General features: G+C 47.3%; 1 protein-coding gene across 1 annotated transcript in view; it reads right to left on the minus strand.

Moving 5' to 3' along the window:
* Nucleotides 1-26941, minus strand: part of ZFAT (zinc finger and AT-hook domain containing) — a 175265-nt gene that overhangs the window by 49197 nt on the left and 99127 nt on the right. Inside the window, exon 11 of the mRNA XM_068525862.1 lies at nucleotides 22892-22980. Within this exon, the coding sequence (XP_068381963.1) occupies nucleotides 22892-22980 (89 nt within the window). The remainder of the gene's footprint in view (nucleotides 1-22891; nucleotides 22981-26941) is intronic.

Below are 26941 nucleotides of genomic sequence, written 5' to 3' on the forward strand. Positions count from 1 at the left end.
GTTTTAGCAATTTTACATGGCCCTTACTATGTCTGTGGGAGCTGATGCACCACTGTGTCTGGTGAGACCTCAGATCCACCTCGCCTTCTCAACTGTCCAAGTCATCAATATTCCTCCACTGTCACCTGGAAGAGCTAAACCAGAACCGTGCAACTCTGAAGCGGGATGCACCGACTACGGGAAAAATCCTCTATTTGACACTCCAATCAGCCCCTCTTTCCATGGTTATTCAAGCCTACAGTTGTGCTGAAGTCTCCCCATTGAGAGAAAGAAAGAGATGGAGGAAGGGAACAAAATGAAAAGAAAAGCCATCTACCTGGGCCCTGTTTAAATCACTCTGCTCCTTGCTTGTAGGCCACCTCCCACCCCACCCTCTCGAAGCGCAGTCCTGCCTGCCGCCTCCATACCATCCCCTCCCTCTCTCAGGCCCCCCAGATCTCCCAGGCAAACCGCTCCTGCGGGTACAGCCCGGGCTCCCTCTGCAGACCTCGCCCCCCTCCTTCCCCACCTCCTTCCACTGGCTGCCACCTCCCACCATGACGCGTAACGTGGTGACATCACTATATCACCAGGTTCTTTCTCGCTCTGAACTTTCTCGGGTTATTTTACTAGATCTGCTTCCCAGGCCTGAGGTGAAATGCTGACTTTCTCCAAGGTTCTGCCCTGGGGTCTGTTTCGTTCTTCCGCTGTGGTTCCAACGATCGCTTTTACATGCTGATATATCCATATATGTCCAGTTGTGATGGCTCCCAAACCACAGATAGGAATTTTCAACTGTCTTCCAGGTACCTCTACAGGGATGCTCTGGAAGCACCTCAAAATAAACACACACAACTTCAGACTCACAATCTTTCTGCAGAATCAGCTATTCATGCAAAGACAGAAACCTGGGCGTCACCCTAGACTTTTCCTTCTCTCTTACCACCCAACCAACTACCGAGTCTGCCCAGGCTTCCTCAGACATGTGTCCAGAGCCCTCTCCCCGCTCCTCTCATCTGTCACTCCAGCACAGAGAAAGTGCTGACCTGGCCTGTAAGGGAAATGCTGTGACTCCCAGGAGAGCAGTTCTCAGACAGCATGACTCGGGGGGGGCGGGGGGGGGGGGGTTCTCTGGTGAGCCAACCTGCTCCAAACCCTTCCCCAGGGACCCCACCCTCCATCAAGGCCACAGCGTGGTCACCGGATGCTTTGTGTTACACTGCACGTGCCAGTTTCCGTCCTTCATGGAGAAGAAACCCGTGGTTTGGCCTACGAGGGCTTATTAAACAAAAGGACCTGGAACAAAGGCAAAAATTAGCCAGGCTTCTCACCTATCTACTGAGCAGAGAATAAGAGACCTAAAATGCCAATATATGATTACCTGCAAAGTTAAAATAAAAGCTAAAACCTTCTGAAGTGCTTTCATCTCCATATAAGCAAGTTCTATGAAATTATTTTGCAAATATTAGCATTTGCATAGAAATCAAAAAGAACCACCAAAAACGCTTCCCTGCCGGTGCTGGGTAGTCGGTGAGCACAGAGGCAGGAAGAGGCAATTAAAATGAGAAATGGTCCTACAAACCTAACTTCAGGCTTGAGAGCCAATTCCATTCTCCTTCTAGCAAAGCGGATAAACTGCCTCATGAGAGTTTCGACTCCTTTAACTCCCCACGCCTGCTCCTTGGTAGAACTGCTCATGAAAAGAAGAATGGCCAAAACGTGAGCAGATAGGCCAAAAAATGTAGAGGTGAGCCCAGGTGAGAAATCAGTTTCTGACCTACTGATTTCTATGAAAATGTTGAATTCTTAAAGTTGAAAGGGACACTTTCAAAGACTGACTTTGACCAAGCCTCCCTCCATGACAAAACAGCCTTCTGCAGCCTCTGACAGTCTGTGATCTCAGCCTTTGTTAGAGGCAGGGAGGTCAGACCCCTGGCCGCTTGCACTGCTGAATGGCTCCAGGGGTTTAGGAGGATAAACCTTCCCGTTCTCTTCTACTCCCTTGAAGCCGCCATCACCTTTCACACGAAATCAATCCCCACCTAACTTCTTCTTAGGACCCTCTCTCTTTAAATGGTGTAGCTGAGCCGCATCTTGGCCTTTCACGCCGAACAAGTTTGAACTTGTGTGGGGCATTGCCACACTTCAGCAGGGAGTTCTGCTGGGGCCGTCGCTATGGAGCAGGAGACACAGGCAAAGAAAAGCGTGGGTGACGCCCCTGCACCCAACGCCAGGCATAGAGTCTGACTGCATTATTAACAGTGCACATCTTGGGATTTCGCTTATGCAGCACGTATTTACTGACCCCCTGCTATGAGTCAGACATTGTTCTCTCACCCTGGGGACACAGTAACGAATGAGAGAGATTCGTGATCCCCTGAATACACAGGAGTGTGGGGACTTAAGATATCAACTGCAAAGATTAAATGCTATCTAGGCAAACTAAATCACAAGACTTGTTTCCTAAGTCTGATTACTTGCAGATAGCAAAGGACGCTACACCTCAAAGGGAAGTTATTTATCGAGAGCTTTCAGGCCAGAATCCAGCCAAGAGTTATGAGGAAAATATATGCAGGCTATAGTCCTGTAGTGCATGTAAGACAAAACATCCAAAAAGAAAGTGGATCCAAAACAAGGCAGAAACCCGTTGTCATGCCTACAACGCAGTGTTGCACTAGATTTGTTAAGTAATGTGACCTAACGTAATAACTATTTTAGCTCACCTTCACTGACAGCTATCATACGCCAGATAGTTCTAAGTTTTGCATGGATTAGTTCCTGGAAATTTCACAGCCTCCTCATGTGGTAAGTACAATCGTTATCTCCATTTTACAGATAAGAAACTGACATGTAAAAGGGTTAAGGAATTTGCCCAAAGTTTCACAGTCTCCCAGCCTGACCACTTGGTCTGCACTGGATTTGGCGCCCCAGACCAGCCAGCAATGAAGAGATGATTTGACTTCCCGTTTGTCATTTCCTGAACATCTATCTTCCCTGGGAGGGGCATGGTTTGGTTTGCTTGGATTTTCTAGACATAAGGCAGCCCACATCTCACCATCAACTTCTACAAATGAGGACCGCCATGGTGAGCTGGGAGGAATGCTGGCCGTTCCTGGGGGGCAGGGACGAGGCAGGGATAGGTGGAAGCCAAGAAGAGGGCAGACACAGCCAGGTCACAGTGGGACGTGCGCCAAATCAGTAAATGGGGTTTTTGGGAGATGGGGTTTCCGGTGGGTATCGAGCAGGGGGTGACGTGACAACTTCACAATGTTCACTCTGGAAATTAACAGAGGGTGGATTTGAAAGGAACAAGACTGAAGGCAGGGAATCAACTGTCCAGTTGCTGCAGTGGTGTAGACAAGAGATCTAGAGGCCTAAAATGAGAGAGTGGAACAAAAACAATGGGAAAGGAAGAGAGAGTTTAAGAGAGATGGAGGAGGAAAGATCAGCCGACCTGAAGATGGAGATGCAGTATGAGAAGACAGAGACAGAGAGCCTCAGGATGACTCCCAAGTTTCCAGCGCGGATGACACAGGAGGAAGGTATCCGGGCAGCCGTGGAGGAAGTTCTATAGATACTGAGAGAAAGAGGGAGAACGCAGAGCCCTGGACATCCAGGAGGGCAGGTCCAGAAAGCATTTGAAGATATAAGGTGTTCGGAGTCTAAAGCTCAGAGGACAGTTCTGGGCTAGAGGTACAGATCTGAGCACGGGCAACCAGAAAGTGCCCTAGGACAGAACACACCCATTGCCAGTGAGTGTGTAAAGTGATAAGACAAGTGGCCTTAGAACAGCACCCGGGAACACAGGAACAGCAAGAGAGGAGCTCGTGAGGAAGGACAAGAAAGAACGGCAGCAGGCAGAAGAATCAGGGGTGTCTGGAGACGAATGTCCTTCATGGAGGGAGGGGCTGACAGAGTCAAGTGCACTAAGACATCCAATAAGGCCTAACAAGTGTCCACTGGGACTGGCCATCAGGGAGGTGGGCTTGTGGCCTGACTGAAAATAGCTGGTTTCAGGAACATGCTAAGAACAAAGGCCAGGTCACGGGGAGAAGGCAGGGGCAGAAGCTGGATTTGAGGTCAGGTGTCAATGATGTTTCAACAGTGCAAACGATATGCCTTTTTCAAAAGGCGCATCAAAGGATCCTCCTCGAAAGGTACACTGACAACCATCCATTTGAGTTGAAAGAAAAAGTACAACTGAACTTGTGGAGGCTGGAACTCTAAGTCCTCAGACTTATGTCAAGAAAGCAAGTAAAGGGCTTCCCTGGTGGCGCAGTGGTTGGGAGTCTGCCTGCTAATGCAGGGGACACGGGTTCGAGCCCTGGTCTGGGGAGATCCCACATGCCGCGGAGCAACTGGGCCCGTGAGCCACAACTACTGAGCCTGCGCGTCTGGAGCCTGTGCTCCGCAACAAGAGAGGCCGCGATAGTGAGGGGCCCGTGCACCGCGATGAAGAGTGGCCCCCACTTGCCACAGCTAGAGAAAGCCCTGGCACAGAAACGAAGACCCAACACAGCCAAATAAATAAATAAATAAAATATTAAAAAAAAAAAAAAAAGAAAGCAAGTAAAATACACTTTGTCAGAATTGGAGGATTTGCTGTTCTGGTTCTTCAAACAGAAAGAAAGAAAACAGCAGAGGACAGGAAGTCCTATCTCACATGTGAAACTGGGCTCTGACAAACCTGATGAGAAGACATCGAACTACATGAGAGAGGCTAATGCAATCTCCCACGGGCGTCAAGAGACGGACTCAGAGGAATGTTTAAAACAGATGAGAAGCTGGTGAGGACGTTATGTCCAAGGTTGTGACATGGGTAACCAATCACAAAGCACAGGATGGCTTTCTGGCAGAAGGAGAGGGCGCCCTGCTGGCTTCCGTCCACAGCAAGCAGGAAGGCTCTCACCTGGCAGGACCCTGCGGGCCACTGTGTGGAACCACGTGCGGCATCACGGTCCTGTAACTACATCCACGGGCTCAGAGATCAGCATGTGAGCCTCTCCCTCTGTGATGGGCCTGATGCTCTCTGAAGAGGATGGGGAAGCATAGTGGCAAGGGAGAAGGTTCCGGATGACCTGTGGGTAAAAACCTACGGCCACAAGTCATGATTTCATAGCCTTAGTTTAACAACCGGGTCAATGGAGAGACAGAGATAAAGAAGGAGATAAACCACAAGTCTAATTGGTATTCAGGTGAATTTGGATCCAAAATGCTGGAAAAGATTATATGATTGTTACAACCTAAATTAAGTGCGCTGGTTGCTATGAGACAATTTAGACGCTGCTTGGTGGAAGCCAGGCTATTAGAACGTGGCAGCTCTGCACCAGAGGGAGACCTTGGTGTTGACGCGTGTACAGAGCCCCAGGTGGCCTCACCTGCCACGCCTCTCTCACAAGGTGAGTCAGGCTCCGGGCCAGGTACCGCCCAGGGGCTCCTCCACATCTCTCCTCTGCTTCTACTCACGCTGTCAAGCTGCTCCTTTTTCAACACTTAGCAACACTCCCGCCGGCCCTCGTCTACCTGGCTAACCTCCAGGACAACTTCTGGGGCCTTGTCCCTTGGCGGGCCCCCAGACTGCCGTACAAGGCATTCATCCCTGCCCTCTGACGTGGCGCCCCCTTCTACTTGAGTTCCTTGCGTCAGGCTCCATCTCTCTTTTTCTCAATAACCTCGGGAGAGAACCGATTGATTCTAATACTGCACGAGCCAAGGCAAGAAGGGGATGTAGCTGTCTCAGTGAAACATGTCATGACAGTGGAGATCAGCCCATCATCCGAAGGAACAGGCTGATCCAGTTGGATTCAGCACTGACCCATTCATTCGAAGCAAAGCCTCCAGTCCTGGATCCCCAAAGCATGAATCACGGGATTATACCAGCGAATATACCCGCCCTCCCCCCACTTAAAACAATGCGCCTCTTTGCTTTGAAAGAAAGCAACACTATTGTGCTTCACGGATTTCAGCCCAACTGGATGAGTTCAACTTTCTCTTTATCCCCAAGTCACGAAACATGTCTATGCTTTGTCTGGAAACGTTCACCAGACAAGCTACCATTCATTCTGCAAAAGTCTTAGCTCACAGGCTACTCTCTGCACCTTCACCTCTGAAACCTTCCCTAACTGCTGGGAAGATGTGACTTTTCCTTCCCATGTGCCCCCCAGCACCTAGGAAAACCTGGCGGTATGAATCCTGCTACGGCGTAACTGTCCTCTGGAGGTCCAGCCCCCCACCCCCTCCCCGACTCGCTCCAGGCTACAGCACCTGAAGAGCAGAGTCTGTCCCAGCGAGGCTCACCTGTGCTCCCTTGACAGCCAGGCAGGCTCGGCCCAGGTGGGCTCCCTACTACACCCATGCGGCTAAAGCAGAAAGGGCAAGCCACCTTCCTCCTTCTGTTACTGACTCCTGTAAGCCTCCCAACAGCAACTAAAACTAAAACTCTGGATAGGACGTTTCTTCAAACGACATTGAATTTAACAACTGTAAAAGACATTACATAGGGCGTGGGGAAAAAAAAGCCACAGCACGAGAGACTGCATTCACAACATGTAACCCAAAAAAATGACCCACACCCCCGATATATAAAGAATTCCTGAAAACAAGTAAGAAAGCAAAACCACTCAATAGAAAAAAATGAGAAAGTATTTGAACAATATTTTTTTTTAAAAAAGGAACGAGAGGGCTTCCCTGGTGGCACAGTGGTTAAGAACCCGCCTGCCAACGCAGGGGACATGGGTTCGAGCCCTGGTCCGGGAAGATCCCACATGCCGCGGAGCAACTAAGCCGGTGCACCACAACTACTGTGCTCTAGAGCCCTCGAGCCACAACTACTGAGCCCATGTGCCACAACTACTGAAGCCTGCGCACCTAGAGCCCGTGCTCCACAATGAGAAGCCACCGCAATGAGAAGCCCGCACACTGCAATGAAGAGTAGCCCCTGCTCGCCGCAACTAGAGAAAGCCCACGTGCAGCAACGAAGCCAAAGATAAATAAAATAAATAAATAAATTTATTTAAAAAAAGGAATGAGAAATAAATACAAATGGCCAAAAAACATACGAAAACGGGCTCAATTCCATTAACCACCATGAAAATGAAAATAAAGCCACACAGAGAGGCCAGTGCAGGCCCAGCAGGTTGGCCACCCTGAACGTTCACCCTGGGACGTGGAGCAACAGAGGCTCCAGGCCGTGCACCTCTACTGCTGGCGTAACCTGGTGCAACCACTGTGGAAAACGGTTGGGGATCACCTCGTAAAGCTGAAGAGGTGCCCACGGCCTGCAAGTCCTCTCCAGGTGTGTTCACCCCGGAGAATCTCGTAGACGAGCACACTAGGACACGCACACAGACAGTGCACAGCAGCAGAGCTCGTAACGGCAGCACAACAGAAACAGCCCCACTGTCCACCTACGGCTAATGGATGAGCTGAGCAGATGAACACTCCCACAGGGGCTGCACAGCGCGTGCCACGTCCCACTGGGGAGTGTGGTGCCACAAAGGACGGACGAAGGAGGGAGACATGCAGTCTCACCGACGTAACGTTCAGTAAAGAAGCCAAGTTGAGAAAAAAGAATATAATAAGTTCCATATATGAATCCATATATAGAGATATATGCCCATATATAGATATATAGATAATATAACGTTCAGAAACGTGCAATGCTAAATTAGTTTGTGTAGGGATGTATAAATGGATGGCAGACCTACAAAGGAAACCAGAAAGTAATTCTCAGCGAAGTCAGGATAAAGGTCACCTCTGGCTAGAGGAAGGGGGTGGGCTCAGGAAGGCCCCATGAAAGGGCTCTGAGGACTGGCAGTGGTCCATTTCTGGGCAGTGGGACATGAGTGTTCATGTCATAATCATTCATCACACCACATACTCGTGTATATGCAATATTCTGGAGGTACCTTCTATTTCATAACAACAGAAGTAAAAAAAGAAATGGTTGATTAAATAGGTAAATATGTGACCCCCCAAAAAAAAAAAACTCTCTTCACAAGGTTTCTGAGGATTACAGGTAACTTAGATCAAATGCCTTGAATGACATAGCACCCAATGAGTGGCAGCCATTAGTAATGTTAAGAACAACAATAGCAAAGGCACTTATACCCTGACACGTAAAGCGATCTTTACCCTTATTTTCTTTCATCGGTGTGACAAAAATCACGTTGATACTAGAACGGGGTTCTAGCATATCCGCCCTTCGTAACCCAAAAGGTCCAAAAAGAAGACTGCAGTCAGGGTGCCCCTCTAAAGAGAGACCTGGTCACAGGCCTGGAAGAAATATTAACTGTAACACTGGCATCGCCAAACTTAAATCAAGTTACACGGTGGAGAGAGACGGTCCTGGATCATGCAAGCACTTCCCTGGGGCCTGGGCTGTAGAACACCTATCAGATTTACAGCCGCGCTTCTGCAGCTGAGAAAACCCGACAGGAAGATGGAATTTTTTTTCATAAATGTCTGAGGTGGCCATCAATTCCCTCAAATGCAAGCCAGCACCAAGTCACCCTGAGAAGCGTGCAGCTGGGCTGGGGGGAGGGCAGGACCCGGGGTTCTTGAGCACTGTTAATTCAGGGCTCCCCTCCCTCAGAGACTTAATTCAGTTATGTCTGAGACTTACAAGGCAGTTTCATCTCATCAGAGCCTGGAAAGGACAGGATGAAGTGTGACAGCTTCTTCTAACTGTCTTACCTGGATTTTATTTCTGGAAAGAAACCATCAGAACAGACGCTTCCCCACCGTTGGCCATGGAGAGCTCTGTGGTCCAGAATATTTTGCACAAACTTTGAGTGGCAGGGGTTTCGGGGGGGCAAAGAGACCTGGGCTCAAGTGGGGATCTAGCACTTCACAGCTGTGCAACTCCGGGCACGTTTCCTCATTTTAGCACAAGGAGTAGCGGTAACGTAAACAGGGCAGCCTGCGTGGGGACGCTATCAGATTATTATCATTGACGGTTTAGACATAGCAACTCAGGGCAAACTGCCTTATTAAAAAAAAGAAAGAAAGAGAGGAAGGGAAGGGGAGGGGAGGGTATTCCTTCTGGCCTGCATACTTGCATGTGGGCTTCAAGGATGTCCACGCTTACATGTGGAGCACTGGGGGAAGGCCAGATCAAGGAGGGGAGCCAGAGTGCACTGGTGACAATGACCGCGAACCCTGAGTCCCTACCGCAGGCCTCACGACCACCTTGGGAAGAAACCTCAATTCCCACTTCCCAGGTGAGGATGCAGAGGCCCTGGGAGGGTAAGTGGCTTGCTGAAGGTCATACAGTCACCAGGCAAGCTGGGTGTGAGCCAAAGTCTGTCTGGGCCCCAAAGCCCACGTGCCATGCCCCTTGGCCGCTGGTGTACTGACCGCAAGGCCCCCTGCCAACAAGCCCCGCTTCAGCAACAATCTCCCCCATGGAAGGATTAGACGGATGATTTCTGCAGCTCTCCCTATTATGGTATATTTTCAGCTTTGCAAATGACTTTGGTGTTTCCAATTAACAGGATCAACAAGACAGTACTGTTTTCATAGTAGTATTTCCAGCACATAAAGTTCTGGTACACAAACTACTCACTTTTCTTCCCCTGGTCTCCCTATTCCCCCCTTGGGGACCTGGCTCTGCACAGCCCCCCATCTGGACAGCCCACGGGGTTGCCTGCTACCCACCACTACCTCTAAAACTGCAGGTCAGACAGTTAACAGCACTGCCATACTGAAGTCCATCATGTCTACGTTTCCACAGATTTTCAAGGAACACACCAGAAAAAGAGTACCCACATTCCCTTTGACAGGAATCTCCTCTGAGATATATGTTGAACATAACACAATAATGAAGCAAGGCTCACTATGCCTGACCTAAGAAAACAATACACCTCCAGATACTAAATCTGCTCTTTGCTAAGAGAACAGCTCCTGGGGGGGCCGCACTGAGCCTCCACCTCGTGCAGTGCCTGGCTCTCAGCAGGAGGTCAACAGCACTGGGTGAATCGAGAGAACCCCATGACCTTGGGACCACGCTTGATTACACGTGCTTTTTCTCACTTTAACCTCGTTACTGAGGGACGGAAGTGCCGAGAGCGCAAGGCCACACAGTGAACTCAGAGCAGAGAGAAGAGCAAGCAGGGCTCAGCGATGAAGAGCCGCTGAACCCCGTGCCCTGGCGGCTACAAGCCTTGCAAGGAGCCCAGAGGCCCACCTCCACCTAGATGACTTCCAGGATCAGCCTAGGTCACTGAAGTTCTACGGAATCTATTCATTTACTCATTTGTTCACTCAACAGGTATTTATTAAGTGTTGCCTCCCTGCTGAGACTAGAACAAAAGCTAAAAGTGCTCCCACAGAATGCACATTCCAGCATCATAAACAAGGAACTACACAATCTGCCAGATGTCGTCAGACAGCATGGAAAAAATAAAGCATTTGAACCAAGACCAGAAAAAGGAGAGAGACTCCCGTGGCTTTCTGGGAGAAGGGCAACGAGAAGAGGGAAGGGCAGGGGTGAGGCCAAGCGAGGATGCACTGTGTCTGCAGCAGATGCGCGGTGTGGAGGCGGGGCCAGGCTGGGAAGCCACCTGTGGTCCGCAGGGTGTGGGCTTTAACTCTGGGGGCGAGCAGAGGCCGCTGCAGGGCAGATATATGTGGGGCTCGATACACTATTTTTTTCTACTCTTTGATTCTCCAATAACCAGCGTTTCCCAAGTTGTTTCACAAAACCTAAGTGCTGGGAGGGAACACTGCGGGGAAGAAAAGGGAGGAAGGGGTTCTGTGGTGAGATAAGTTTGCGAATCACTGCACGCTGCGCCCCTCCACACAATGCCTGAAACATCCCACAGAACCAGTGTTCTAAGGAACACACTCTGGAAAATCCCGCCTTATGCCATCCTCCAGCCCCCAGGTAGACCATGTCCCCCTGAGCCACATGCCTTACACTTCTGCTGAGTCGCCCACTGTAGCCAACAGAGAGCAGTGGGTACCAGAGACTCGCAGAACAAACCACGCAAAACAAAAACCCCGACTGATTGGCCGCTGGCTTCAAAATCTCCCTACTCAGTGGTAAAGGCGCCCATGAGAAACTTCTTTTCCACTCAGAGAAATGTCATCGCGTTGGATCTGTGAACTGCCAAGGTCCATTATCCGCACAGGGTCATCCAGCAAAGCCAGTGGCCCTTTGAGAACGTTCTGGATGATGACATGGGCTGGGAGACTGACATGTTTCACAGATTTACAGAGTGCATCCCCACAGCTGCTCCGAGAGCCCTTTCAGCAGAGCCACATGCAGGCCCCTCACCCTGTAGCAAGAGAAAAACACACTGGGCCAGGTCAACCGCCAAGAGACTGGATCTGTACCCCTGGGTTGGGAAGTGAGCCACTCAAAAAGAAAAACATGCATATTCATAGGAAGAAGGACGGAGATTGTAAATTATAAGACACACGGTGATGCCGATACGGGAAATTCTTAAAGAGCATCTGCATCTGGAATCCTGGCTCCCTCACCGCCTCCTCTAGCCTGGGCTCAGAGGTAGATGTGAATGACACACATGTAGAACCAAGTGGGGGGACGGGTAAACTAAGCCCCAACCTGACATACATACAAAGAGCCTAAGGATGCACAGTCACAGGGGACAGACAAGGAGAAAAGGGACACAGGGGCAGAAGCAAAGAGACACACACCAGAAAGGAAAGGACCTGCATCCCAAGGAGGGCCGGGGGCAAGTGAGCATCGACGGACTCAAGTTCCTCAGGGTCAGCCTTTAAACAGGTTTGTGCCAAAGTTTTCAAAGCAATGCTGTCGGTGTGAATGAGAGTAGCGCTCCGTCTCCTTGTCCCACTGGTCACCCTGTGGTCTACAACCCAAGCCTTCAGTCAAAGCTGCCCTGTACCATCTGTGCAGAAGAGAAGAGTTTTGTAATTTTTTTTTTTTTTTTTTTGGCCCTGTCTCTTCAGGATTATAAGCCTGAGAGCACAAGGTGGGAACTTCATTCCTGGGGTGGCCACAACAGGGACAAATCCAAGCTTGGGGCCAAGGATCCAGAGAGGAAAAAAGCCAGGTCTTCATATATTTCACCAAGCACAAAGTCACCTCTGTTGTAAAATAAGGCCCAAGACAAATTAAACAATTTAAAAGAATAAATGTTTTAAAACCATGGAGTACCACAAGTTCCAAAATGCCTTACGTTGAGGCAATTATCTCATCACAATAACGGTAAATCAATCCATACTAATTGCTTCTCATGCAAGAGCTTAGAAGACTCTTCAAATGTTCTCCAATGATTGATTTTTTTTGTAATCGCTTATGCTGTCAAAATGCAATATTTCCAGAGAATATACTGCACACTATTAGACAGACAGGATTTTAATTTAACATAAAACAATCCGATTTCCTTTTTTTTAATCCCCCAAAGTGCTTAAAAAATCTAAAATACAAGGAAGCTGAAGATGGTGTAACAGGTTTTTAGCAGAGACATTCCAGTTCAAAACAACTTAATAAATGGCCTCTCTGACCACCCGCCCCCCGCCACGGCCCTTCTTCCTCCTCACAGGCATACACACACTTAAAGGAAAAAAGGGAAACATGTAATCTCAGATTCTCCACTTTCATGGAAATTAAGAGCTGAAAAGCAAAATAAACACCACCGACAGCAACCCTACAATGGACTTCTCACTCTCTTTGCCCCATGGTTCAGTAATTTCCACTCATCTTGAGAAACGCTACAGCTGCTAAGTTTACACTCACTCAGCATTCTGCTTAAAGATTCTGCTTGAGTCTTGATAGCTAAACATCTAACTGCAGGCTTATATAATCAAAGCAGTGAGGGGAAAAAAAGGACGAGGGAGTCAGAACGTCCCTCTGCTTGGCTTGAGAGTAGGAAAGTGGAGGGTAACACATGGAGGGTAGCTTTGTCTACAAAGAGACAAGGCTCAAAATGCCAGCTCCTCCACTTACGAATTGTGTTACTCTCGAGTATGTTACTTCACTGGACTCTGGGCCTGTTTCCTCATCTGTAAAACGGGAAGATCAATACCTACATCATAGTAGTTTTGAGGGCCAAATAAGGTAACATACATGAAACACCTGTTGAAACGCCCAGCAGACGGCTATTATAAAAGGGGTTGGTCCACCTGTCTTTTTTATTCTGACACAAGATACTTAAACATTCAACACTGTGGTGGAAGTTTCTCATGGAAAGATGAAACCATCTCCTGGGTAACAGACGAAGTTACAGTAGAAATAAAGCCACAATGCTTGCTATAAGCAATGCCGGGTGACTCAGCATTCTGGGGGATACTGAGGATCTCAGACTCAGGATTAACTTGAACTGTTTATAAATGTGTGGTTCTAAACATTCTGCTTCTTTGACATCATTTCTGTACTTTCACTTCCTTGTTTATTAAGTTTAGAGCGGAAACTAGGAGTAAATTAGTTCACTTCCTGGCTGAACTCATCCAAACACCATCTCTGTTCAATTTAGTATCTAAGCCCCTTACACAGCCTACGAGCTCAGCTGCCTGGCATCTTCTCTATATATAACTTGATTCTGCTTCACATGGACACATCATGAACGCCTTTGAGACCCATTTCATTGTCAGAAATACAACAAGGGATTACACTAATTCCCTTTGATTTGTGGATATCAGTCGATCAGAAATTTTTGGTTGCTATAGGTTTCAAAAGCTATAGATTTTGCATGATAAGATAATATTATATTAACTCAATTAAAACATAGCTTTTAAAAAATGATAGAGTTGTAATAATTAGTTAGCTGGTCTTCCGGGTTCCCACAGATTTTCTTGCAGCAGTTAACTTACTTGCTGTTGCTTTTTATGCACAGGTGGCTCTCCCCAGACCCGTGAGCCGGGCAGACAGAGGCCTGGCTTCATCCCAACATCCTCTGCCCTGGCACACAGTGGGTGCACAGAAAACACAGCAAGGACTCCAGGGCTGGAGCAGGTCGGGGAAGAGAAGTCCACTACCATCCTCATCAAGTGTACAAAGCCTTCACCAAGTACACTGTAGGCTCTCCTGAGGTCGGGCTGGGCAGAGAGGGGAGAGAGCTCTGCAAGGAGCAGAAAGCCAGAGAGAAACAGGACTGCCTCAACAACCACATACCAACCAAGGGCCAAGCTCGCAATTACAGCTTTGAAAGGACAGCTGTCAGGCCTGCTATTCTCTGTACAGTCCCCACTCTAATGGCCTGATACAAAGAGGCATTTCCTTTCCCATGGACAACAGTCTCTACTGTTCTTTCACACGTAATATCTAGCGTCCAGGTAAACATTATGAGCTATGCAAAGAAGAAAACGTGACCCAATTCAAGAAAAAAAGTCAATAGAAACTGATGCACAGATCGATTGAAATCAGATTGAAATCAGATTGATCAGATTGAAATTATTAGACAGAAACGTTTAAATAATGATGATAAATAAGTTAAAGGCTCTAATAGAAAACATGTGTGAACAAATGATAATTTTTAGCAGAGAAAAAAACTATAAAAAGGAACTAAATGTCAATGCTATAAATCAAAAAAAATCAGAAATGAATAATCATTTGAGTATCTAAATAGCAGAACTGACACATGAGAGAAAGGATAAGTAAACTTGAAGATCAATACAAATCATATAAACTGAAACACAAAGAGAAAGAAGAATTAGAGACAGAAAGAGAGACGGATCATCTGAATGCTGTGAGATATCAAACAGTTTAATATATGAGGTATTATAGTCCTAGAGGAAAAAAAGGAAGCAAATGAAGCAGAAGTAATATTTAAAGACATAATGGCTGAGAACGGTCCAAACCTCATGAAAGATATCAACCCACAGATCCAAAATCTCAGGCAAGGTAAACACTAGGAAACCACACCGAAACATAATGATGTTAATATGATGAAAAAGCAAAGAAAAAGAGAAAAATCTAAACCAGAGGGAAAAAAGAACCATTACATATAGGGGTAAATGATAAGGGTTAGAAATAATGAAGGACAAAACATAATGGGACAACATCTTTAGAGTGGTGTCCTCCTAGAAATCTATAGTCACCAAAATATTCTTCAAAAATGAAAACAAAGAATTTCCAAATAGACAAAAGCTGAGATAATTCAACTCCAGCAAAACAGACATATATAACAAATGCTAACAGAAGTTCTCCAAACTAAAGGAAAATTTATCAGATGGAAGCTAGGCCTGCAGGAAAAAAAATAAAGAACACCAGAAAGGCTAAATATGTAAGTAAACATAAAAGACATTTTTAAGATTATATTTTCTTACATATATTTTAAATACTGACTAAACCAAAAATTAACACTATATTGAGGAGTTTAGAACACAAAGAGAAGTGATATATATGACAACAAGAACCCAAAGGGTAGGAGGGGTGTAACGTGAACTATAATGATTCATGGTTCTTCCATTGTTCATAAAACAGTGTATTTGCAGCTAGCTAGAATGTGTTAAAATACAGATGCATAGTGTGATGTCCACAGCAATAACTAAAAAGAAAAAAGAAAAACAACAACAACAAACAAAGAAAGTATAGTTAAAAAGCAAACAGGGACTTCCCTGGTGGCACAGTGGTTAAGAATCCACCTGCCGGGGCTTCCCTGGTGGCGCAGTGGTTGAGAATCTGCCTGCCAATGCAGGGCACACGGGTTCGAGCCCTGGTCTGGGAAGATCCCACATGCCGCGGAGCAACTAGACCCGTGAGCCACAACTACTGAGCCTGCGTGTCTGGAGCCTGTGCTCTGCAACAAGAGAGGCCGAGACGGTGAGAGGCCCGTGCACCGTGATGAAGGGTGGCCCCCGCCTGCTGCAACTAGAGAAAGCCCTCGCACAGAAACGAAGACCCAACACAGCCAAAAATAATAAATAAATAAATAAATTAATTTAAAAAAAAAAAAAAAAGAATCCACCTGCCAACGCAAGGGACACGGGTTTGAGCCCTGGTCTGGGAAGATCCCACATGTCATGGAGCAACTAAGCCCATGCACCACAACTACTGAGCCCGTGTGCCACAACTACTGAAGCGCGTGCACCTAGAGCCCATGCTCTGCAACAAGAGAAGATAAGAGAATCCACCGCAATGAGAAGCACATGCACCGCAACGAAGAGTAGCCCCCGCTCACTGCAACTAGAGAAAGCCCGTGTGCAGCAACAAAGACCCAATGCAGCCAAAAGTAAATAAATAAAATAAATAAATTTATTTAAAAATAAAAAAGCAAACAAATCCTAATTGAGGGCTATACTATAAAATAACCTCATCAGTACTCCTCAAAACTGCCAAGGTCATCAAAAACAGAGAAAGTCTGAGAAACTGTCACATCCAAAAGCAGCCCAAAAAGACATCATGACTAAATGTAATATGGTATCCTAATGGGATCCTAGAACAGGAAAAGGACATTAGGTAAAATCTAAGGAAATCTGAATAAAATATGGACTTTAGCTAATGATGTATTAATATTGGTTCATTAGTTGTAGCAAATGTACTATTGTAAATGTTAGCTGCTAACAGGAGAAACTGGGTATGTGGAATATGGAAACTCTCCATATTACCATAACAATTTTTCTGTAATTCTACAACTGTTCTAAAATTTAAAATTTACCTGAAAAAGAAAATCTCTACTCTCAGGGGAAAAAGTCAAATGGAATACTAAAAAATACCTGATTCACCCAAAAGAAGCCAGAAGAGGAGGAGAGAGGATAAAAGAACTGACATGACAGAGAAAATAAACACCAAGACCATACTTTTCAAGTGAGACATGTCAAAAACTACATTAAATGTAAATGGACTAAGCACTCCAATTAAACAGCAGTGACTGTCAGACTGGTTGTGTGCGGGCACGTGGACACACACACACACACACACACACACACACACACACACATACAGGCCACAACAAGATCCAGCTATATGCTATTTACAGGAACACACTTTATATAAAAACTCAGATAGGACCTTTCCTTCGCACAGTTCAAAACCCAGTGCAGTGGCTGGCAGATTATGATTTGTGGAGCCCCTGCCTCAGAACCACATGGGAATGTGGTGTAGTCAAGGATGCTGGGCTGGCCTCCAGGTTTACTGAAAGAGAAGAACTAATCTGATGGGAAGGGTGGCAGGAGGCCAGAGCTGCTCCCATTAAAAAGAAAGCCCCCCAGCTCTTGTTACCAAGAGAGCAAGCCTGAGGCCCTCCCAGCACCTCCTCCCCGGAGCTGGCCTGCACAGGGCTGATGGTCCAGGTCTGTCCAAAGCAACGGGGGCACATTCCTTCTAATCTGCTCCCTCAAATCAACCTCTCCTTCTTAATGTAGCCCTTGAAATAATGGTATCATTGTTCCCAATTTTCAAATAAGGAGACAGTGGCCCAAAAAGGCGAAGGATCAAAATCCCCAAAGGTCAGCTAGTTAGTAAGTAGTGGCATTAAGATTTTGATCCTGATCTGCCTAACTCCAAAGCCATAAGCAACAACAAAAGTAAAATAACACCAACATCTAAAAAAATATATAAGGAAAACACAACACCTGGAAAATATTTAGAATGAGTGATTTACAAACATAAATTGAAAGCATGATTGGACTGGTTTATAATCCTTGCTTTGGTTCTTTTAGGAATTGGAGTCATTTTTAAGAGACAGGGGAGGGGGAAAAGAGCCAACATTTTTTGATCATCTATCATGTACCAGATCCACTTCTCATAAAAGTGATATTGCCTTTAATATCTTCAATACCAGGAGACGGATGTTGCCATCAACATTTTACAAACAATAAAATTGTATAAAGAAGTTAAATAACACAGCCTGTAAGTGGCACAGTCTGTCTAGTTCTAAACCTGAGTCTGTCTTGTTTTAAAGCCTGTGTTTTTCTACAAGATCTCATTGCTCTCAGAAATTGTCAAGGGCCAAACAGAATCTCAATGAACTTCCAAATGGCACAGCTACCGTGGTACAAATGGCATGGTCACTTCGGAAGAGAGTTTGGGGGTTTCTTACAAAACTAAACATACTCTTACCATACAATCTCGCCATCGCACTCCTTGGTATTTACCCAAAGGAGCGGAGAACGTATGACCACACAGAAACCTGCAAATGGATGTTTACAGCAGCTTTATTCATAATTGCCAAGACTTAGAAGCAACTAAGATGTCCTTTAGTAGATAAATGCATAAACTGTGGTCCATCCAGACAATGGAATATTATTCAGTGTTAAAAAGAAATGAGCTATCAAGCCATGAAAAGACATGGAGGAACCTTAAATGCAATTACTAAGTGAAAGAAGCCAATCTAAAAGGGCTACATACTGTACAATTCCTACTATATGACATTCTGGGAAAGGCAAAACTATGGAGACGGCAGAAAGATCAGAAGTTGCCAGGAGGCAGAGGGAAGAGAGGGATTAATAGGCAGAGCAAAGAGGATCTTGGGGGCAGTATAACTATTCTGTATGATACTGTAATTGTGGATATATGTCATTATACATTTGTCCAAACCCATAGAATGTACAACACCAAGAGTGAACCCAAATATTAACTATGGGCTTCAGGTGATTATGATCTATCAATATAGGTTCATCAATTGTAACACATGTACCACATTGGTGGGGATGTTGAAAATGGGGGAGGCTGTATGTGGAGGGGGAGTGGAGTCAGGTGGTATATAGGAAGTCTCTATATTTTCCTCCTAATTTTGCTATGAGCCTAAAACTAGATTTTTGGGGTTTTTTTTCCGGCTGTGCCACATGGCTTGTGGGATCTTAGTTCCCCAACCAGTGACTGAACCCGGATCTCTGACAGTGAAAGCGCCAAGTCCTAACCACTGGATCACCAGGAATTCCCCTAAAACTACTTTTAAAAATAGTTTCTAAATTTAAAAAAATAGATAAGACTGGTAAAATCCAAATAAGGTCTATAGTTTAGTTAATAGTAGTGTCGCAAAGTCCACTTCCTAATTTTGACAATATACTACAGCTAAAGATGTTATCACCGAGGGAAGGTGGGGGTGCTAGGTATACAGGAACTCCGAGACTTTTGTGAGTCTAAAATTATTTCAAAATGTTTTTAAATTAAATAAAGCCACCTTTTATTATTGATGTGCAAGGAGACTGGCACAGAATCCACCAGCCCTATGATTGAGAACATTTCTATCAGCAGAGTTATGGGTTCATATGAGCCTAATGGAGAAAACTCCACAGCTGAGTCTGCCTGGTGATCACATTGCTTACAGAATGGCATACGGCTTGTTTATGTGCAAGAAGCAGAGAGCTGAACAGCTGGGCCAAGGGAACAAGCCTGTTCCTGTTTAGAGACTCCTGGCTCAACACTGGTTCCTCTCGTCCGAGCACCTTCTCTGGCACATCTTTAAGGTCGATTGTGTCAGCCCCACCCTAGGGAATGCATTTTATTTACAGCTGCAAGAAGCACATATAAAACCTTCACTGTTTGTGAACCCTCAGTGGTTTGGTGGGCTTTGCCCGGTGTTTCATAGTCTTTGGATTTTAGGGTGACATAGAAATGCTTTTGGTATGACGTCTACTGTAGGGTTACTTATAACAGCAAGAACTGGGAACGACCAAACTGTCCAATTATGAGGGGAATGTTAAGTTAAACTATGATACTCATCCTTATGCAGCCATTAAAAGTAGTTAATAAATGTATCTTCATAAAATGAAAAAAGGCCTATGAAATGAGGATAAAGAGAAAAGGCAATATTTATAATGCCTAAAGTACGTAGGTGCCCCCGTCTGCCCTTTGACTGTGAGGTTATCCTAACTCAGAAGCGAAGTATTCTTGGCAAACCAACCGGCCACTCATTTAAGCCACAATTCTCCAGCAAAGCTTCATCACTGATAAAGCTGACATTTTAATCTCCATCAAAAAAAATGCTCATTTACAGTGTGACCTCAACCATGTCTAAAAATATATCCAAAAATTCCCCCAAGGAAAAGAACCAAAAAGCATTTTCCAAATCTTATTTAGTGAATACATTTTAATTTTATTCTTAAAATAAATACATGAGTGACACCACGTAATTTTAAAAGGCAATACAGGAGTTTGCCTTTATTACAGTGTTTCCTGACACAAATTATATATTGAAAATTACACATCCAGATCTGGAAAGGCAAACTGGTTTCCTCTAGCAAGCCAAGCCAACTGCAATGGATTAGCAGTATTTGCCCAAGGTGTTGAAGTCTCATCTCAGATCAGTAAAACAGTGACGCTTGATTTCTTCATAATGTTTGCTGTGGGTAGGAAAAGGGAATGTAGGAGATGCATACTACATATTTTCTGATATGGATGAAAATTTTCTACCAGACAGATAGACGTGGAAGGAAGAAAAAAGAGTGGGGGAATGCAGTGGGCAGAAAAATGCCCTCCCCAAAGATGACCACGTCCTAATCCCTGGAACCTTATGTGGCAAAAAGGAATTAAGACTACAGCTAGAATTAAGGTTACTGATCCTCTGACTTTAAGATAAGGACATTGTCCTGGGTTATCCAAGTGGGTGCGCTGTAATCACAGGGTCCGTTCAAACTGGAAGAGGAGAGTCAGAGGAGGAGAGAGATGAGGGGTGCTCTCACCTGGCTCTGAAGACAGACGAAGGGGCCACGAGCCGAGGAGTGCGGACGGCCTGTAGGAGCCAGAGAAGAGCAAGGAAATGGATTTTCTCTTAGGGCCTCCAGAAAGAACATACCACCTGTATGTTAGCTCAGTGTGACCTGTGCTGGAATTCTGAACCACAGAACTATAAGACAATAAACTTGTGTTGTTTAAGTTACAAAGCTGGAGTAATTGATCACAACAGTAATGGAAAACTACTACAGGGGTGGACAGAGAGGAAAGGGCAAGGGCATTTACAGTTAGGATGAGGGTGGCTGGCAGGAATCAATTTCATTTTGCCTCATCAGCCCCAGTTAACTGAGAAGCACGACTTACACGCATGTGTGCAAGAAGAGCATCCTGACCTGGAGGAAGGGAGAAGCCCAGGGCTGAATCAGTGGTTCTCATTCAGGCTCAATCTCATCCGCAGCTGGGGCACCGCTCAGCAGGGGGACCCCTACATCCACAGAGAGCCCGTGGGAAACCGGCCATGACCCAGGGCCCAGCTTAGTCGGGCTCCCGAGGCCCCAGAGCACAACCATGTGATGGCAGGAAAAAGCTGAGAACCACACGTGAGCGGGACACCTTCAATCAAATCACCCTCAAATGCACTTGTGCACACAAACCAAAGATTCCACAAATCTGAGGAACAAGTCAACGAGGACTTCAGGGCAGAGAGACTGTCTGCTGTGTCTGGTTAGGAAGGGAAGATACTCCACACGGAACCTGAGGAATGAATGAGAAGTCCAGCTCCGATTCTGAAACAGCGAGGACAGAAATCAGCCTCCCTGGGCCTACACTTCTCATCTGTGAAGTGAGAGTTGCCCTAACTCTGCGTCCTCTAGTCCTACGATTGCACTAGTCTAAGAAAATCCGGAGCCCCCCAAAGAAACACATCTATGAGAGGTGGAATGCGACATTAAGCCCTTAAGTTTAATTACGCGCAAAGTATGCAAACACGGCACATCCCAGTTGAGACGTTTTGCACTCCTGCCGGGTGACACGTGGGTCTCACCTGAGAAACTCGTGTTCGGTGCAGACCTGAAAGCGGCTACAGAAGCGACAGGCACAGCAGCCTCAGGTTCCCCAACTGCCCCCTTTCTGCCATCAACGAGGGACTGAGAAGATCTGGTGAGAGACGCTCAGGCCTAGGACTCGGAGGCAAAGCCCCAGTTCTCACTCCCTCACCTCCTGGATAGTCAAAGCACACGAGCCCTCATCCCCCCGAGCCACCTGGTTTCTTAACCACAAGAGGAGAGATCGTGAGGCTCCATGTGACTTCATCCCAAGGCTGTTCTGAGCATCAGATGAGCCTGTTGTCAGGGAGGGTCCTCGTACCTCAGAAGGGGTGACAGACGGCATAGGCTGGCCACTACTGTAACGGCGACTGAAGCCCGTGGATATGGGCCTCGAGGAAAGATTCGTGGGGGTCACTTAACTTAAGTGAGATGCAGGTTGTTCAGGTGTCCAATCCGGGCAATGATATCTACTGTGTGGAGATCAGAGTCGAGGGGGGTGAAGTTCCTGGCACAGTGCAGGGAGGGACACAGTAGATGCTCAACAAATATAAATGCACCTCCGAGTGCGGTGGCCCAGGGTCCCTCCACGTTCTGCCTACCGCCCTCTGGGACTTAGCAGTGGACATGATTTCAACAAACATCTCAGAGCATCGTGTCCCCACCTTCACACGCACGTGCCAGCAGCAAGAGCATCGATTTTAAGGGTCAAGTTGCCGAGTGCCGAGCAGAATTTTTTATTAAACAAATTCACTGGACCAGAGTTCTTGTTGTCAATAACTGCACCATAAGCAGTGGCCAAGGGGATATTACCATCTACGTGAAAGAAACATCAACTGGAGGTATTAAAAGAATAAGGAGAGCCACGGTCTCCCGAGCCCCTGTCACACGCTGGCACCGTGGCGGGCACATGAGCGCCATTTCCGGCTCCTACAAGCACCTGCCGACCGGGCATCACCGCACCTGCCGTATCAGGGGTTCACCTGAGGCAATCCAGGATCTGACAGCACACACTTGTCCTTAAAGCACGTACCCTTTGCTCTAAATCACTCTAGTTTTTTACGGTGAGAGGGTGCCTTTCTCTAGTCTGCGTCCTCTTACACTCTGTTCCTGGACTTGGTCCCCAAAGTCCAGAGAAGCGCTACACTTGCAGAAGGAGAGGGCGTGCAGTCAGCCGAGCCACGCCCCAGACCCCACGTGCACTGGCTGAGCAGGCCCGGAAGGGAAGGGGACGCTCCAGAACAACGAATGGAGGCCCCCTCCGTCTTTATTTTGAAGAGCGGTGCGCTTCCGACTTGAATATCCGCTCCAGCGCCGAGCCCCTTACCTTGAAGGCGGCGTGCTGCTCCATGTGCCGCAGCAGCTGTGGCTTCTGGGCTGCCGTGTAGTCGCACACCGTGCACTTGAACTGCTTCCCTGAAAAGAAGGGAGAAGAAGGTGAGCGCCGTCAGGCTCGCAGCCCCTGCGTGTGAGTGGAGCGTGCACGAAGGCAAGAAGATGCCCCGTGCCGTCGGGGGGGCGGGGGGGGGGGGGGGGGGCTGTCCAGCACCTCGGGGGAACCGGCAAGGAAGTGCACAGCCGCAAGGCAGCATGCTCCGTCTAGCCCAGGGGAGGCCGGGGGGCCGGACGCCAGGAGCCTCAGCGTCTCCCTAGGAGTGTGGACGCCATCCCGAGAGCCGACAGCACCTGCAGAACGCGCCGCAGCAAGAGAAGAGATCTGTGTTTTGGAACTCGTAGGAGCGTAAAAGGCAGATTTCAGGACATGCTAGAGAGAAAACGACAGACAAGTGTGAAACGTGGGTCTTTTGAGAGGATTCATGTTTCAGCAACTTATAAACATTCAGTAATGTGATAAACGAGCCCACATGTTAAATCAATGGATATATGGGGCAGGCTACGTTTTTTACCCTGAGGAGCAAAAATAAAACCTCAACTTGCAATAATACAAATGTGCAACCAAATAAAAATATGGCCTACTTCTCAGAGCAGCGACGTTCACCATGCAGCTTCTAATGGCTCTAAGCCTCCGGAGGCAGCAATGACCACAGTCACTGCACGTGATGCCACAGGAACACTGGCTCCCTCCAGGGAACCTCTCACACCTTTCCTTCCCAGACGAGCTGGGTGAAAAAGCTGTCCACCTCTGCAGCCTCCATGCTCCTTTTCTATCCACTCTTGAGCCCACCCAAAACTGGCAGATGACACCAGCTCACCCCAAAACCTGTCTCGCCAAGGTAACCAGTGACCTCCATGACGCCAAGCCAATGGCGGACTTCAGCCCTTATTTGACAGGACTCTACCGCACGTGGCTCTGCTGACAGGCCACGCTTGGGAAATCCTCTGCCCCTCTGACTCCACGCCACTACTGCCTCTCCGTGCCTCTCTATTCGTTCTGTGTATCCTGGAAACTCTCTCTCCCATCTACAGCTTTTATACACTGAGGTCCCAGACTGCTCTGGCCCACACCCCCATTCTCCTTCTACAAGCATCCTTGCATGTAAACCTTTGAGGTCAAAATCTACATCTTCTACTCATACTTTTACACCTTCTACCCTTCCCTAAACTTGAGATTTGAGTATTCAACTGTCTGCTGGACTACTGCTTAGCTGTCCCACATGTCCTAATTTGGACTCTCTGCCTCACCCATCATACGGGTTCCACCTCCAGCCTTCCTAGTTTATCACCCACCTGATCGCCCAAGTCAGAGACCCAGTAGCCTTCCTCAACATCTCCATGACCCCAACTTCACACTCACCTTATTTTTCAGCACCTGATTTCAACTCCCAGTATTTTTCTATTTCTCTCTGTTTCTAAAACCGCCACACTGGTTTAGGCCCTCCTCATTTCTTTCCTGGACAATGGCAAAAGCCATTGCTCAAATGAATTGGTTTCCTTTCTTTCAGGCAACCCTCCCATCCATCTATCACCCACCCACTGCCCCCCCCTCCATCCATCATCCATCCATCCTGATGCCCTATCCTCCATCCTTGATCTAACACACAAACTCGTCCACAGCCCTTGCTGCACAGGCCACCAATGACTCCAAATACAGATAAAAGTTGAAGTTCCAAAGCATGGCACAGAAGGCACCCCAAATCAAACTAACTCTCCCCTCCTGATCCCTCTCTCTGACTTCCTGTTTTGCCTTTGCAGTCTAAGAACCCTGAGCCTCTGCTAACATCTTCCATGCCTGAGATGCACTGTCTCTTGGCACGTGGTCATTCTTCACTTTAACACAAAACTCCAGCTGAACAACATCTCTGGTATAAGCGGGCTAAGAGCCAGCCCCCTGCAGCTCCCACACACACTCTCACACACTCTGTCCATACCCTGGCCCTGCAGCATGGTCATGACCTGCCATTGGCCTTCCATCGGCAGGAACCACGTCTTAGTCATCTTGGCACTCCTAGTGCCTGAGCGCCTGGCACACACTGAACATATTCTGTGCATTCTACTAAACTGAGCTGGGCAAGAAGCAAAAAGGAAACTTTGTACATCTTACTTGACTAATGCTCTCAATAGCAGCAGCAAAAGGGAAACAATAATATAAACATGTTAATACTGCAATTGTACCTATCATTCCAGGCGAAGGACCCCCAAACTCTAGATTCAACTAATTCTGCAAGTCCAAAGCATGAGGAAAACTTCGTCATGTGTAAGGCAGAAAGGTCATAATTAGAGTGCAGTTAACACCTGCCCTTGAACACAGTACCATCGTTTTCAAACAGAAGGGCTATGCATGGCTCCACATCTCCTCGGACACCATACTCGGACACCCACACTTCTCCACTGGTGTGTGACTCGCCTAAATACATCATGACTGTGCCAGGCAGCCTGAGCAGAATGGTGTCTAGGTTCCCCACTGGCACCGTGCGGGGAGGAAAGCTGATAAACCCATTCTCCACGTTGATAGATATTTTCACTCACTACCAATACACTTGGATCAAAGAGTAGGAGATTAAGCTAAAAATGATTAGTGCCTGAAATGAATAAATGGCATCACCTCGCTTGAGGTCCACAGTCAACCTTTTATGAATATACTCCCAGGGCTCGCCAGAGACAAGGAAAGAAGGCAGCTCTTAAAAGCCATCCTTTATGAGGCGTCAGAGCGCAGGCAATAAATGCTACAAATGTTTTCAGCGACCACTGACGCCCCGCCACCGAACAGGCTGGGAGAGCGCTTGACATAATCTTTTGCTGCCTAATTAAAATAATGCAATATAGATGCATGACTAACCATAAAAATGTAATGATTTGAGACTATCAGATTGTTTTCTATCAAGGTACTCCTGAGAATCACAGGGAGAATTGTCTAGAAAACGCAGTATTTACCCGAGGTTAGAGTGACCTCAAAGGGCTGGCAGGTGCACAGCAAATGGCTGTATCGGATGTGAGTCACAGAGCAGCCCAGGAAAAGAAAGGAATGATGACAAAGACAAAATGAGGTGGACTTTTTTAAAAACTTAATTCATTTTGCACACAACATGCCCGGCTAGCTCTACCTACCGAGCTGCTGGCCATCAGCAGCTGTGCCAGGACTTGGCGTGTCTGATCTCCTCGCGCTCCCCAGAACCTGGGGAGGCGAGGCAGAGTACCCTTCTTATGGATGAGGAACTAGGAACAAGAAGCTGAGCAACTTGCCAGGGTGTGAAGCAGTCGGTGGCAGAGCCTGGATTTGGACCCCAAAGCTCTGACTCAGCTACATAAGACTACTCTCGGCTAATAAGGACATGGAACGATTTCCCCAAAGGGAACAAAGAATTTCCAACAGCAAGGGGCACATGTGAGCCACACGCGTAAAGCCTGGTCCCGCAGGATGGCGGCCCCAGGAAGCACCAGTGTGGCAGGGGAGGGGCGCTCTCCTGCAGCCCAGGCCAGCTCACCTGTGAGGCCCGGGGCTCATTCCTCCCTGCTGCTCAGCATGTCCCCACTAGAAAAATGGGGAGGCAACCTCTGCCTGCTGCCAGGATGGGCTCAGACTCTGGGTGGCAAGCACCCGAAAAGTGATCCCCTGAGAGAAGAGGCTCAGGGTGTGTGCAGGTGACCCAGCAGCGGACCCTGCTCTGCCACGGCCACTGGGGCAGCGCCCCTCAAATCCTAGCGCTTTGACCTCCCTGACACTCTCGGGGACAATCCAAGGATAGGTCCAATTAAGCCAGCCTGAGATAATATTCCTTAAAATAGAAAGAATACAGAGAAAGGAAAATGATAACGTGTAAGTAACCTATAATATCAGAGTTCACAGAAGGCCTTCCGCATCCTGCCCCCAGCAACTGCTCTGGGCTTGTCTCCACCCACAGCAAGCCGTGACCACCTGGCAATGGCTGGTGGGACCCTCCCCGTTACCTCCTGTGCTCAGCCATGACCCTCGCCCCCC

The sequence above is a fragment of the Eschrichtius robustus genome, chromosome 17 (genome assembly GCF_028021215.1).
Source record: "Eschrichtius robustus isolate mEscRob2 chromosome 17, mEscRob2.pri, whole genome shotgun sequence".
NCBI classification, from domain to species: domain Eukaryota; kingdom Metazoa; phylum Chordata; class Mammalia; order Artiodactyla; family Eschrichtiidae; genus Eschrichtius; species Eschrichtius robustus.